Raw genomic sequence first — 14,736 nt, 5'->3', positions numbered from 1 at the left:
TGTCCAAGCTTGTGAGCACAGCTTCCCAGTGTCACAGGTGCTGGCCTTGCCACTGTGGCACTGGTATGATGCCAAATGCCTAATCTGGGGGCCTGACTGGGAACAGTCCTCCTGGGTCACAGCCCTACCTGGGAACTCATGTCCTAGAGCCAAGTAAGGGTTTCTGGGCTGCAGGACAGTCTGAACAACATGGAAATTTGAGGGCACCCAGGAAGGGTTTAAAGGTAGAAATTCAGTCTATAACTATCATTATTACCTCCACAGAGCTGCTGGGAAAGTCCTTAAATTGGCCATAATTTTCCTGCTTAAAAAATCCCATCAAACTTTGAATAAAATCCAAATGTCTCATCTGACCTATAAATACTTCACAATTGGACAATTATTTGCCTCTCCCCACTTTACAGCCCACTTCCCTCCCCTTTACGCACTGGCCTGCCTTCCCTTACTTTGTAGACATGCCCCACTGATTCCTGCCTCAGGGCCTTTGCACTTGCCCATTCTTCTGCCTAAAATGCTTCTAAGTCCAGATTACAAATGAATGTCTCTTTCTGTTTGCTCAAATTTCATCTTTCTCAGTTTCATGCTAATACTGCATTCCCCCTGCAGTCTATGCCATCACCCTCTTTCCTTATATGTGTAGTACCTCTCACTATTTGTAATTTAACAGTTTGTTTGTTGCCTATCTCCTCCACCTAGTAAGTTCCATGGGGACACGGACGGTGTTTCTCATGTTCCGTTCAAAATCCCCAGACTGTAGAACAGTAACTAACATATTTTTTAATAAATGAATGAGTGAAAAGAGGGAAGTCCCATAGGTTCTTGTGAGCATGATTTCCTGATGTCACAGGTGCTCGCCTTGCCACTACAGCACCCATGTCACCTTGGACACCAGGATTCCTTTCTGTCATCTGTAAAACAGAGTGCCTAGGAGACTTTAGGTCACTTGCTCCAGGCTCTCCAGGCATAATGGTTTGAATTCCTGGAAGTTGAACCTGGACTTGTACTTTCTTTTTCCTCCCTGTCCTGGGCCACCTCCTTCTGCCCCTCAGTCTCAGTACCCTGGCCAGCATCAGAGTGACCTACATAGTCCCACATTTTGCCCAGGTGCCACCTCTCTCCCCAGCTGATCCTTTGACTTTCGTCTTTAGTGAAGAGCAGTGGAGGCTCAAAGTATCAGTAGTGCTACCCACTCCGTGACCTGCACAAGCAGGAGGGCCAAGGTTTGTTTCCAGGTCGGTGCTAGGAGGAATTACTTGGTGCTTACTGGGTGCCATGTGTTGGAGATCCCCTCTGAAGAGCTTTACTTGGGGAACTTTCTGCCATCGTTCCAGGAGTGAATCGGGGAGAGCAAACACTCAGTGTTAGGGGTTGCGGATAAGAAATCAATCACACAGCTGCCCCGTTCTCACACCAATCTGGCCCTCATGTGGTCAAAGGGACACACGCCCTGAAGTCTCCAGAAAGCCCTGAAACCAGATATAGAGCACTGGAAGGTATAAAAGCCTGCCCACTCTTCAGGCTGTTCTTCCCCTGACTATGATGGAGGCCGTGAGAAGAAGGCTCCTCCTCTTGGCCCTCTTAATTGTGCCATGTTGGACGGAGTTGAATTGGACCAAATCTGAAGGTAAGAAAATTGAACCTGTTGTTTCCTATCAAAATAAGGAGACCTCCTTTCCAGAGGCCTCTGCTGAAAGTTTTTCAAGTTTTAATATCTGCTAATGGCCTTAATACAGGGAACATTTATTTGTATGCTCTTGATATGATTTTGAATTAGTACTAAGGCTTTTCAGGCCTATATGACAATGTACATAAAAATACAAAAGGGTAAAGAATTTTACCTAGTAATTTCACTCCTGTGAATGAAATATTTTGGAAATAATTATAAAAGTGCACACAAACACACTGCATTTACCTAATGTAAAAAGCAGTATAAATTTCCTTCATTTATTCTGTAAGTTGTAAAGGCAAACAAAGGTGTAACTTTGGCGATTTCTTAGAAATCGTAAGAAAGGTGCCCAGGATCCACCTTAAGAGAGAAGACGACTACCCGACGTTTGTACACTATGATGGTGTTTATGTTTAAAATATATACATTGGAGCATCTTTAAAAATCTAGAAGTAGGGACGCCTGGGTGGCTCAGTTGGTTGGACGACTGCCTTCAGCTCAGGTCATGATCCTGGAGTCCCGGGATCGAGTCCCGCATCGGGCTCCTAGCTCCATGGGGAGTCTGCTTCTCTCTCTGAACTCCTCGTTCATGCTCTCTCTCATTGTCTCTCTCTCAAGTAAATAAATAAAAATCTTTAAAAAAATATCTAGAAGTAGACGAGAAAAGAAAAGGTTCTGGAAGTTTCTACAACAAGGTTTTAATGGTGATTTTTTTTTCTCAGTGGGTGGGATTATACTTTTATCTTTAAAAAAAAAAAAAAGATTTATTTATTTATTTATTTATTTGACAGAGACACACAGAGAGAGAGGGAACACAAGCGGCGGGGGGGGGGGGGGGGGGAGAGGGAGAAGAGGCTTCCTGCCGAGCATGGAGTCTGATGTGGGCCTCCATCGCAGGACTCTGGAATCATGACTCGAGCCAAAGGCAGATGCTTAATGAATGAGCTACCCAGGGACCCTATGCTTTTATCTTTAATTGTCTTTGCTTTCTGATATTTTTTACTAATAAACATAATAGTAATTGTTAGGGGAAAATAAATAAGAGACTATTGTTATAAGGACATCACCCTTCACTTGCTGATGAAAAGGGAAATGAAAAGCTTTTTGTTTCTAAGTGGAGTTTTTAACTGTTTTTTGGGTTTCATCATGAAGTATTTAATTTTCTTGTTCATGTTCCATTATAGCCACCACTGCTGCTCCTGCCCCTCTTCCTCCTCCTCCTTTTTCTTTTAGTAACAGCTTTATTAGGATATAATTCATATAATATGAATTATGATGAATTATATTATATATAAATGCACTCTTCTAAAATGTAAAATTTACTGGTTTTTAGTATACACACAGAATTGTACAACTGTCACCATTCTTTAATTTGGGAACATTTTCATCATCCCAAAAAGAAACTCTGTACCCATTGGCAGGTACTCCCCATATTTCCCAATACTCTCAGCCCAATGCAACCACTAATCTATTTTCTGTCTCTACAGATTTCCCTAATCAGGACTTTTCATATGCATAGAAATCCTATAATCTGCGGTCTTATGCTCAGTGTCATATTTACAAGATGTATCTGCGCCGTACCATACATTAGTACCTCATCCCTTGTCATTGCTGAATAATCCTGCATTACACAGATAGACCCTGTTTTACGTATTCGTCAGTTGATGCCCATTTGGGTTGTTTCCACTTATTTGGTATTTTGGCTAATGCTGCTATAAATAAACATTAGTGTACACTTCTTTGTGTGAACATATGTTTTCATTCCTTTGGAGATATGCCTAGAAGAAACTAGAAGTAGAACGGCTGGGTTATGGGAATTCCCTGTTTCATCTTTTGAGGAATTGTCAGACCGTTTTCCCAGCAGCTGTCCCATTTTACCTTCCCACGAGCTTTGCAGGAGGGTTCCAATCTCTCCGCATCCTTGTCAAGACTCCTTTACTTTGTGTTTTTCACTCTAGTTTTGTTTTGCATCTTTAATGGTGTGAAGTCGTATCTCACTGTGGTTTCGAATTGCATTTCCCCGATGACTAATGATGTTGAGTATTTCTTCATGTGTTTATTGGCCTTTATGTGTTCTTTAGAGAAATAGCTATTTTTGTTGTTTCCCTATTTTTTATTGGGTTGTCTTTTAATCGTTGAGTTATAAGAGTTATTTATATATTATAGATATAGCTTCTTGGTAAAACCATCTTTCCTTAAGCCCTAATATAGTATTTATTTAATTAATTTTTTTAAAAAAGATTCTGTTTTTTCATTTGACACAGAGAAAGAGAGTACACAAGTAGGGGGAGTGGCAGGCAGATGGAGAGCGAGAAGCAGCCTCCCCACTGAGCAGGGAGTCCGGTGTGGGACTCAATTCCAAGACCCCGGGATCATGACCTGAGCGGAAGACAGACTTTTAACTGACTGAGCCACCCAGGCACCCCTATAGTCTTTATTTTTTATGATCCACATATAGAGAAATCATACATTTTTTCTCCCTAAGAGCTCTAAGACGGGGAAATCATTGGATGGTGGCTTACTTTGGAACGAACTAAATACCATCACAATTATGTGCATGCTTGTATGAATATTACCTATAAGGGGTAGAGACCTAATTGCTGAAGGAGAAGGCCAGGGGCAGCTGAGTTTATTCATTGTGAACCATGGTCTCTCCCAGGCAAATCAAGCTGCCAGGCTAGCTTGGGAGGTTCCAGCCAGTCAGATGTCCACCGGGCCCTAATCCTGCAACTCAATCCCAATGAGGACTGCACCTGGACACTAGAAAGACCAGAAAACAAGAGCATCAGAATCATCTTTTCCTATTTCCAGTAAGTAGAGTCTTTATTTTCCAGTGAGGATGGTTGAACTCTGGCCACACTAGGGAGTGTGTGTCAGAAAAAATCAGTTGGTCCTAGAGATAATGGTAACTCCCATGACGATGACAACGACGAAGACGAAGATAGTGGTTGATAGTACTGATCCATGACTGGGCCCCTGGCTTTGGTCACAGAGGTCCTGGAGGTTGGTGTGGTTATCACAGGCACTGGGAGGTTGGAGAACTTGTCTCCGGTTGGACAGTGAGTAGAATGACTGGCATTAGTACCCAGTTAGTCTAGTTCCAGATTCCAGGCCTTGAAACACTAAACTTGCAGTTCCAGACTTTGCTACGCATTCTAATCAGCAGGGAACTTCCCCAAACGCAGATGTCCAGGCTGAACACCAGAGAATTAGATCAGAATCCCCGGGGGTGGGAACCAGGCCATCGGGTGTTTTTTCTTTAACTTTTCATTTTGAAATCAATACCTACTCACGACCAGCTTCTCTAAGTGCCCAGGTCACAGCAGCGTGAGGCCAAGCTGAGCACAGGGCCCTGCTCTAGGAGCCTCCCTCCGGGCTCAGGGAGAACTGCCTCAGTTAAGCCTCTCAACAGCTCTTGGGGTGGATGCAATCTAATCCCCACTGGGTGCGTAAGAAATCCCAGAGAAGTCACCTCGTGCCCAAAGTCACAGATGACTACAGGCGGGAGAGGACAGGAAGCCAAGCCACCTGGCTCCAGGGCTCAAAGTCTTACCCAATCCCCGTGGTGCTAAAGCTGGGGAGTCTCAGGGCAACTCGACGGGGGGGATGGGAAAGTGCAGTTGCTGGGCCCTGGGCCCAGATTCTGGACCAGGTGGGGGCGACTGGGGCCCGAGAACGGGAGTGCAGAGGTCACGAGCCCAGGGGCGCTTCCTGCCGCCCCCGCTGGTCAAGGCGCCACGCTGGGGGGTGCCTGCCCGCTGGGGGGGTGCCTGCCCGTATGCCCGGGCGGGGGAGCGGGTCTCTGTGGCCCTCACGGAAACAGAGGGGAAGGGGGACTCCCACGCTCCCTGGACTTCTAGGGCTACGGAGAATCCTCTGCATTACTCTTGGTGTGTGGAGAGGGAGAGCATGGCGGCGCGGCAGAGGGAGGGAGTGGAGGTGAGCTGTTCACACTTAGCCGCTGCCTGGGTGCCGGGCCTGCGCCAGGCGCTTCCGTTGAGAACACGGGAACCCCCACACCAGACGAAGGCTGTGACTCCCCATTTACAGAAGAGACTGAGGAGAAGAAATAGTGAATCGCTTGTGCAAGGTTCCACGGCAAGTGAGGGGCTCGGGTTGGAGGGAGAACTGGGGTGTGTCCGCCCTCGTGTTTCCCTCCAGGGCACCGTGGCCCTCCGTCGGGATTCTGGGGGCGTTTGGACAGACCCTGTCAGAACGGGCAGAAAACAGTCATCCTGCCCTGCCGTGCCCGACGCAGGGCCTGGGACTGTCCTTACGAAGGAGGACGTGGGGCTGTGAGGGAAGGAAGGGGCTGGGAAGAGACTAAATCCGCTTTACCTTGAGAGGGGGCCGGGGACGAAGAGTTGTTCCCGCTTTCAACAGCCCTGGATGTCCAACGTCAAGGGGAATGAATTCTAAGTAAGAAGCTCCCACCCCACAATTCCCACACGGGCACGAGGAACAGGAGAAACGGACGTGGAAGGCGAGGGTCTTGGGTTCCAGACTACCCCCCCAATCCTTGACTTTACAGAATCGTTGGCAAAGCAGTTCAGTCCCCTGAGGCATTTCTAGATTGATGGGGTGTGGTTTGATGCTGAGGGAGGTGGGGGGTGGTTGGTCTTGGGAGTTTGATATGAAACAGACACGCCATGCAGACAGGTGTTGGCATCTGGGGTGCCGCTGTGAGCAGCTGACACCCTTACCCGCCTGCTGCTGGCTCATCTCCAACCGTGGCATGTTCTGTTCGCAGGCTTGATCCTGATGGAAGATGTGAAAGTGAAAACATTAAAGTTTTTGATGGAAACTCTACCAAGGGCTCTCTGCTGGGGCAAGTCTGCAGTAAACATGACTACATTCCTGTTTTTGAATCATCATCCGATACATTAACGATTCAAATCCTCACTGACTCTGTAAGAATTCAAAGAAGCGTCTTCATCTTCTACTACTTCTTCTCTTTTGGCAGCTGTGAGTTTTCACTTATGCAACCTATGCACCGACCACCTACGAGTATAGAAATTACACATGCTCCTGCGTGGGTGGTCATAACCTCGAGTCTGAGTTCTCCGTTTGTGAGAGCAGAGGTTTTCTAACTCCCATGCGTGAGAGTCACCCGGAGAGCTTGTGAAATCAGATCCCTGCTCCCCTCCCACCCCAGCGACTCTGCTTCACTGGTTCTGGGATGGAGCCCATGACTTTGCCTTTCTCACTAGCTCCCGGTGAGGCAGATGGAAGGGGCTGATCAGAGGGCTGCATGCCGGGGCGCACTGTGGGACAGCCCAAAGCAGACTCTCCAAGTTTGGCCTGTTTCAGAATATCCCCGAGATCCCTTGAAACCCCCATTCAGGGACCTCTCTGGTCTGGTTCAGAAGATCTGCCTTGGGGCTCGAGAACCTTCACCTTTGACAAGGTCCCCACAAACCTCTGACAAAGATTAGGAAGCAGGCGATGAGAAATGCTGACCTAACTCGTCAGGCAATCAGATGTTACCGTGGCTCTGCATTCCCAGCACCCAGATTCCACTACAAGGCAAAGCAGAATGCTAAGAAATTCTGCAGATGGGTTCGTGAGCAAAGCTCCGCTCTGGTTTGCCGCCTGAGGCCTGGAGCCGATCGCGTCACTCTCCTCTTAAACCACGCCAGTCTCGGGAGTGGAGCCGTCACGGTTTTCCAGAGCCAGACCCAGGCCCCCTTTTCAGGCCTTACCTCTGGCCACTACCTGATGTGCCTCCTGTGCTTTAGCTGACCTCCACTGTTTTACGTCCCCCGAACGAGAGCCTTCGGTGTGGCCTTTCTCTTGTCCAGCTGCTTGCTTCCCGACCGGGGCAGAGAGGGACCAAACGTGGGTTCGTGTCGGCTACATCTGAGCTGACTTGGAAAGAGCGTGTAGGGTAGGGAGAGGTGAGAAGCACGGGAGGAGGACTCCTGTCTGCTGAGACCGACAGTCCGAGGAGCTGCGGGAAGAAAGGACAGGCTGGCGTAGCAGGTCACGTGGAGTGTGGATGAGGCTGGAAAGCGGGGTTGGGGCCAAGTGAGGAAGAGCCTCCAATGACAGTCCTGCGAGCGTGATGTCATTTTCTGTGGCTTAGTCCATGCCATGGAGGATCTCTAAAGCTGGGACAGATCTTACAGTGTCCCTTTGCCCCGGGGCAGTGGTTAGAAAATCCAGGGATAAAGAAGGCTGAATATTTCCCGATTGGAAAGAGGATAATGGAGCGACATTTGGAGGGTAGGGAATGGCTCATTCAGCTCAGTGCACGGCGGGGAAACTAAATGAAGTCTCTCTTGATTTACATTCTCGGGCACCCTCACATCCCTTTCAGCTGTTCCAGACTGTGGTGGTTACTTGGACTCCTTGGAAGGCTCTTTTACCAGCCCCAATTACCCGAACTCGCATCCTCAGCTGGCCTACTGCGTGTGGCACATACAAGTGGAGAAAGGTTACAAGATAAAACTAAACTTCAGAGACATTTTGTAAGTACTGTGGGTCCATTTCTGCTGTTGGCGAAATGCAGAGAGCCCACCTGGCAAAGGGGGACCCTGGAGGAGAGAAATTGTGTGAGCCCCTCATAGATGGGCACTTCTCCTAGCATCGGTGTGTAGAGTAAACACCAGTACTACTACAGTGAACTAGGTTGTCTATTTTTTTAAAAAAGATTTTATTTATTTGAGAGAGAGAGAATGAGAGAGAGAGAGAGGGAGAGAGAGAGCATGAGAAGTGGGAGGATTAGAGGGAGAAGCAGGCTCCTTGCCAAGCAGGGAGCTCCACGCGGGACTCAATCCCGGGACTCCAGGATCATGACCTGAGCTGAAGGCCAGTTGCTTAACCAACTGAGCCACCCAGGCACCCTATTTGTCTATTTTCCTGAAGATTCTGAAGGCACATCAGGGACTGGCAAAGCCCTAGGTTTTTCCTAAACCTGAGCTACCATCACAAGGAAAACTCTTTAATCACTTGACTCTGATGCTGAGAATTGAATTGGTTTGGAAAGCTTTTTCACCAGAGGCCCTATTTCTCTAGCTTAGAAGTGGATGAACACTGCAGATTTGATTTCATTGCTGTCTATGACGGTCCCTCCACCACCTCTGGCCTAATTGGACAAGTGTGTGGCCGCGTAAGGCCCACCTTTGAATCCTCATCAGACTCGTTGACCGTGGTGCTATCAACAGATTATGCCAACTCCTACCGGGGCTTCTCTGCTTCCTACACTTCCATTTATGCAGAAAATATCAACACTAGTAAGTCACATTCCTTAGCTATTTGGAGCTCTTTGAAGATTGTGTCCATAGAAACTGCTCCTTAATTCTTAGCCTACCTGTGGCTATCCCTATTTGCAAGCCTGTCATAGATCCTTTGAAATATATACTCATGATCTGAACCTTGAGAAGTACGTTGCTTAGTATGAGAAGAAATGAATGGTTTTATTAACTTAGAAAAGATTTCTGTAAAAAATATGGGCTGTTTTCTGCAATGCCTTGCCTAAAGGCACAACCAAAAATAATAGATTTACAGAATCAAGTAGCAGACAAGGTCACAGTGAACCTTGTAGAAGGTGGACGAACTGCTCTGCTGGCTCAGGCTTCCGAATATGGTTTAAAGCAAAAAGGGTTTTGAGTTTTTATATTGTCTTCTGTATATACAGCTTTTCAAGATCCAAAGTTCTAGCTGCCATAAACATAATCATCCTTTTTTTTCCTGAACAGCATCTTTAACTTGCTCCTCTGACAAGATGAGAGCTATCATAAGTAAATCCTACCTGGCGTCACTTAAATACAGAGAGAATAACTTACACCTGAATGACCCAACTTGCAGACCGAAAATCTCAAACGTGGTGGAGTTTTCTTTTCCTCTTGATGGATGTGGTACGATCAAAAAGGTAAAGTGAGGCACTGAGCTGGGTTTTGTCAAATGACAGCGGTGTGTTGGGTGATGCTGGCAATGCAGGGCTTTCTGGTGGCCCTAAAGAACATGTCCCAAAACTTCAGGGCTCAATCCATGGCGAACCTGTGGGAACATTTACGTGCACTCACTCATTTAAACACGACTGCCAAGTCGCCGCATTTATTCTCAGGGTAACTAGAGGTGGTTCTCTTTCCTGGAAGAAGAAGAACTCGGGGAAATCATGGAAGGACGTCTGGATACCTAGATGCCACGGGTGTCGCAGCCCAGCAGCAGTACTTGTGTAGAAACTGATTAGAGCTCACATTTAGCAAAGATCTAGCTGGATTGTTATGATCTCCTTCTTTCCCCTGTAAAGGGAGAAGGTAAAAACATGAACCTTGTTTGAGAGATGTAGAACATAAGTTTGTGATTTGTTTTCCATTTTCTAGAACTTTAAGATCTCAAACATTTGCAACCTGTAAGTCCCTTTAGGCTGGATACCCTAAACATGCCACTCATGTCATTAGACAACAACCTTGTCAAGAAGAATGGCAGCTACTCCAGAGAATGGATAAGAATAGAAGTAAATCATCATTTTCTGCTCCAAATGAACACCTGGGCCATCCTCTGTACACCCGGAGGGAAGGCATCCTGGGGAAACCTACTGCAAGACTTCTGTCTGCACACACTTGGGAAACCGCCCAGGAAGCCACCCTAATACAAAGCTACTTATGGAAGAAGCCCTTGCATTACAGGGTCTCATGTCTTTTAGGGGTGGAAGTTGGTGTTCAGAATTTCTTTTAACATAACTGAAAAAAGTTCTAATTCTGTCTTCAGGTCTTTCCAAGCCAAGCTCTATCTCTCATCTCACACTTTTTCTTCCTACCCAGAATGTTTCTTAAATAAAGCACTTTGGAGCCTTAGAGTACACTGGTAGAAAAGCTGCTATCTTGTGATTTAAGGAAATTGTATCTCTGTCTGCAGATGTTTTTCGTATCTGGGCTCTAAACGATTACCTGACTTGCTGTACAGCATTTGAATTCCATGTCACTGCAGGTGGAGGATCACTCGGTCACTTACACCAACATGATCACTCTCATCCCATCCCCCACGTCGGAAGTGATCACCCGCCAGAAGCATCTCCAGATCATTCTCAAGTGTGAAATGGAATCGAATTCTACCGTGGAGATGATGTATATAACGGAAGATGACGTAATACAAAATCAAAGCGCCCTGGGCAAATACAACACAAGCATGGCTCTTTTTGAATCCAATTCATTTGAAAAGCCTATACTGGAGTCACCATATTACGTGGATTTGAACGAAACTCTTTTTGTGCAAGTCAGTCTGCGCACCTCCGATCCAAATTTAGTGGTATTTCTGGATACCTGCATTGCCTCTCCCACACCTGACTTTGCATCTCCAACCTATGACCTGATCAGGAGTGGGTACGTACTGCTGGGTAACATGCTTTTCCAAGGATTAACAGTGATTTGAATGAGGTAGTGTTGTTTGTGCATGGATCCATGATTCATCAATTTTTTTCTAGTACTGCTACCATGGAATTTAGTAAATGTAATCATTTTATGAAATATAGTTACTGTGCACTAATTACAGATAACTTAAGTTAGAGCATTTCTACAACCACAGCCCATATCCCCTAGAATTTTAAGTCTATTTCCAAAATATTTGCTGGTAGAAACAAATTTATTTTTTGTCAAGGAGGATTTATGTTTTCATTTTTACTTTTTTTTTTTTAAGATTTTATTTATTTATTTGACAGAGAGAGATCACAGGTAGGAAGAGAGGCAGGCAGAGAGAGAGAGGAGGAAGCAGGCTCCCTGCTGAGCAGAGAGCCCGATGTGGGACTCGATCCCAGGACCCCGAGATCATGACCTGAGCCGAAGGCAGCGGCTTAACCCACTGAGCCACCCAGGCGCCCCGATCATTTTTACTTTTTTTTCTCCACATTTTGGTTATTTTCAACAAAATCCCAGAAGAGTATTTCACTTGTTCCAACTTCAGAACAGAAGTGTAATGAAATTTATAAAGTATCTGTGGCATTCCTTACTTAAAAATAAAACAAAATAGTGAAGGGGTGCTGGCTGTTGCAATTGGTAGAGCTTATGACTCTTAATCTCAAGGTTATGAGTTTAAGCCCCACATCGGGTGTGGAGCCTACTTTAAAAAAATTTTTTTTAAGGTTTTTTTTTTCCCTCCCCCTGGAATATTTTTAAATTTTTTTTATTTTTTATAAACATATATTTTTATCCCCAGGGGTACAGGTATGTGAATCACCAGGTTTACACACTTCACAGCACTCACCAAAGCACATACCCTCCCCAATGTCCATAACCCCACCCCCTTCTCCCAACCACCCTCCCCCCAGCAACCCTCAGTTTGCTTTGTGAGATTAAGAGTCACTTATGGTTTGTCTCCCTCCCAATTCCATCTTGTTTCATTGATTCTTCTCCTACCCACTTAAGCCCCCATGTGGCATCACCACTTCCTCATATCAGGGAGATCATATGATAGTTGTCTTTCTCTGCTTGACTTATTTCGCTAAGCATGATACGCTCTAGTTCCATCCATGTTGTCGCAAATGGCAAGATTTCATTTCTTTTGATGGCTGCATAGTATTCCATTTTGTATATATACCACATCATCTTGATCCATTCATCTGTTGATGGACATCTAGGTTCTTTCCATAGTTTGGCTATTGTGGACATTGCTGCTATAAACATTCGGGTGCACGTGCCCCTTTGGATCACTACGTTTGTATCTTTAGGGTAAATACCCAGTAGTGCAATTGCTGGGTCATAGGGCAGTTCTATTTTCAACATTTTGAGGAACCTCCATGCTGTTTTCCAGAGTGGCTTCACCAGCTTGTATTCCCACCAACAGTGGAGGAGGGTTCCCCTTTCTCCGCATCCTCGCCAGCATCTGTCATTTCCTGACTTGTTGATTTTAGCCATTCTGACTGGTGTGAGGTGATATCTCATTGTGGTTTTGATTTGTATTTCCCTGATGCCGAGTGATATGGAGCACTTTTTCATGTGTCTGTTGGCCATCTGGAGGTCTTCTTTGAAGAAATGTCTGTTCATGTCCTCTGCCCATTTCTTGATTGGATTATTTGTTCTTTGGGTGTTGAGTTTGCTAAGTTCTTTATAGATTTTGGACACTAGTCCTTTATCTGATATGTCGTTTGCAAATATCTTCTCCCATTCTGTCAGTTCTCTTTTGATTTTGTTAACTGTTTCCTTTGCTGTGCAAAAGCTTTTGATCTTGATGAAATCCCAATAGTTCATTTTTGCCCTTGCTTTCCTTGCCTTTGGCGATGTTCCTAGGAAGATGTTGCTGTGGCTGAGGTCAAAGAGGTTGCTTCCTGTGTTCTCCTCAAGGATTTTGATGGATTCCTTTCACACATTGAGGTCCTTCATCCATTTTGAGTCTATTTTCATGTGTGGTGTACGGAAATGGTCCAATTTCATTTTTCTGCATGTGTCTGTCCAATTTTCCCAACACCATTTATTGAAGAGGCTGTCTTTTTTCCATTGGACATTCTTTCCTGCTTTGTCGAAGATTAGTTGACCATAGAGTTGAGGGTCTATTTCTGGGCTCTCTATTCTGTTCCATTGATCTATGTGTCTGTTTTTGTGCCAATACCATGCTGTCTTGATGATGACAGCTTTGTAATAGAGCTTGAAGTCCGGAATTGTGATGCCACCAACTTTGGCTTTCTTTTTCAATATCCCTTTGGCTATTCGAGGTCTTTTCTGGTTCCATATAAATTTTAGAATTATTTGTCCCATTTCTTTGAAAAAGATGGATGGTACTTTGATAGGAATTGCATTAAATGTGTAGATTGCTTTAGGTAGCATAGACATTTTCACAATATTTATTCTTCCAATCCAGGAGCATGGAACATTTTTCCATTTCTTTGTGTCTTCCTCAATTTCTTTCATGAGTACTTTGTAGTTTTCTGAGTATAGATTCTTAGCCTCTTTGGTTAGGTTTATTCCTAGGTATCTTATGGTTTGGGGTGCAATTGTAAATGGGATTGACTCCTTAATTTCTCTTTCTTCTGTTTTGTTGTTGGTGTAGAGAAATGCAACTGATTTCTGTGCATTGATTTTATATCCTGACACTCTACTGAATTCCTATACAAGTTCTAGCAGTTTTGGAGTGGAGTCTTTCAGGTTTTCCACATATAGTATCATATCATCTGCGAAGAGTGATAATTTGACTTCTTCTTTGCCGATTTGGATGCCTTTAATTTCCTTTTGTTGTCTGATTGCTGAGGCTAGGACCTCTAGTACGATGTTGAATAGCAGTGGTGATAATGGACATCCCTGCCGTGTTCCTGACCTTAGCGGAAAAGCTTTCAGTTTTTCTCCATTGAGAATGATATTTGCGGTGGGTTTTTCATAGATGGCTTTGATGATATTGAGGTATGTGCCCTCTATCCCTACACTTTGAAGAGTTTTGATCAGGAAGGGATGCTGTACTTTGTCAAATGCTTTTTCAGCATCTATTGAGAGTATCATATGGTTCTTGTTCTTTCTTTTATTGATGTGTTGTATCACATTGACTGATTTGCGGATGTTGAACCAACCTTGCAGCCCTGGAATAAATCCCACTTGGTCGTGGTGAATAATCTTTTTAATGTACTGTTGAATCCTATTGGCTAGTATTTTGTTGAGTATTTTCGCATCTGTGTTCATCAAGGATATCGGTCTATAGCTCTCTTTTTTGGTGGGATCCTTGTCTGGTTTTGGGATCAAGGTGATGCTGGCCTCATAAAATGAGTTTGGAAGTTTTCCTTCCATTTCTATTTTTTGGAACAGTTTCAGGAGAATAGGAATTAGTTCTTCTTTAAATGTTTGGTAGAATTCCCCCGGGAAGCCGTCTGGCCCTGGGCTTTTGTTTGTTTGGAGATTTTTAATGACTGTTTCAATCTCCTTACTGGTTATGGGTCTGTTCAGGCTTTCTATTTCTTCCTGGTTCAGTTGTGGTAGTTTATATGTTTCTAGGAATGCATCCATTTCTTCCAGATTGTCAAATTTATTGCCGTAGAGTTGCTCATAGTATGTTCTTATAATAGTTTGTATTTCTTTGGTGTTAGTTGTGATCTCTCCTCTTTCATTCATGATTTTATTTATTTGGGTCCTTTCTCTTTTCTTTTTGATAAG

General features: G+C 44.8%; 1 protein-coding gene across 1 annotated transcript in view; it reads left to right on the top strand.

Annotated features, from left to right (window-relative positions):
* The window catches only part of CUZD1 (CUB and zona pellucida like domains 1), a 35,141-nt gene that overhangs the window by 15,688 nt on the left and 4,717 nt on the right, over positions 1-14,736 (top strand). Inside the window, exons 3-8 of the mRNA XM_059397732.1 lie at positions 4,326-4,476; positions 6,417-6,631; positions 7,986-8,136; positions 8,684-8,901; positions 9,367-9,539; positions 10,601-10,992. Coding sequence (XP_059253715.1) covers positions 4,326-4,476; positions 6,417-6,631; positions 7,986-8,136; positions 8,684-8,901; positions 9,367-9,539; positions 10,601-10,992 — 1,300 coding nt within the window. The remainder of the gene's footprint in view (positions 1-4,325; positions 4,477-6,416; positions 6,632-7,985; positions 8,137-8,683; positions 8,902-9,366; positions 9,540-10,600; positions 10,993-14,736) is intronic.

This window comes from Mustela nigripes, chromosome 4 (assembly GCF_022355385.1).
Source record: "Mustela nigripes isolate SB6536 chromosome 4, MUSNIG.SB6536, whole genome shotgun sequence".
Classification (NCBI taxonomy): domain Eukaryota; kingdom Metazoa; phylum Chordata; class Mammalia; order Carnivora; family Mustelidae; genus Mustela; species Mustela nigripes.
The sequence above is the reverse complement of the archived record's forward strand: the minus strand, read 5'-3'. Positions and strand labels throughout refer to the sequence as shown.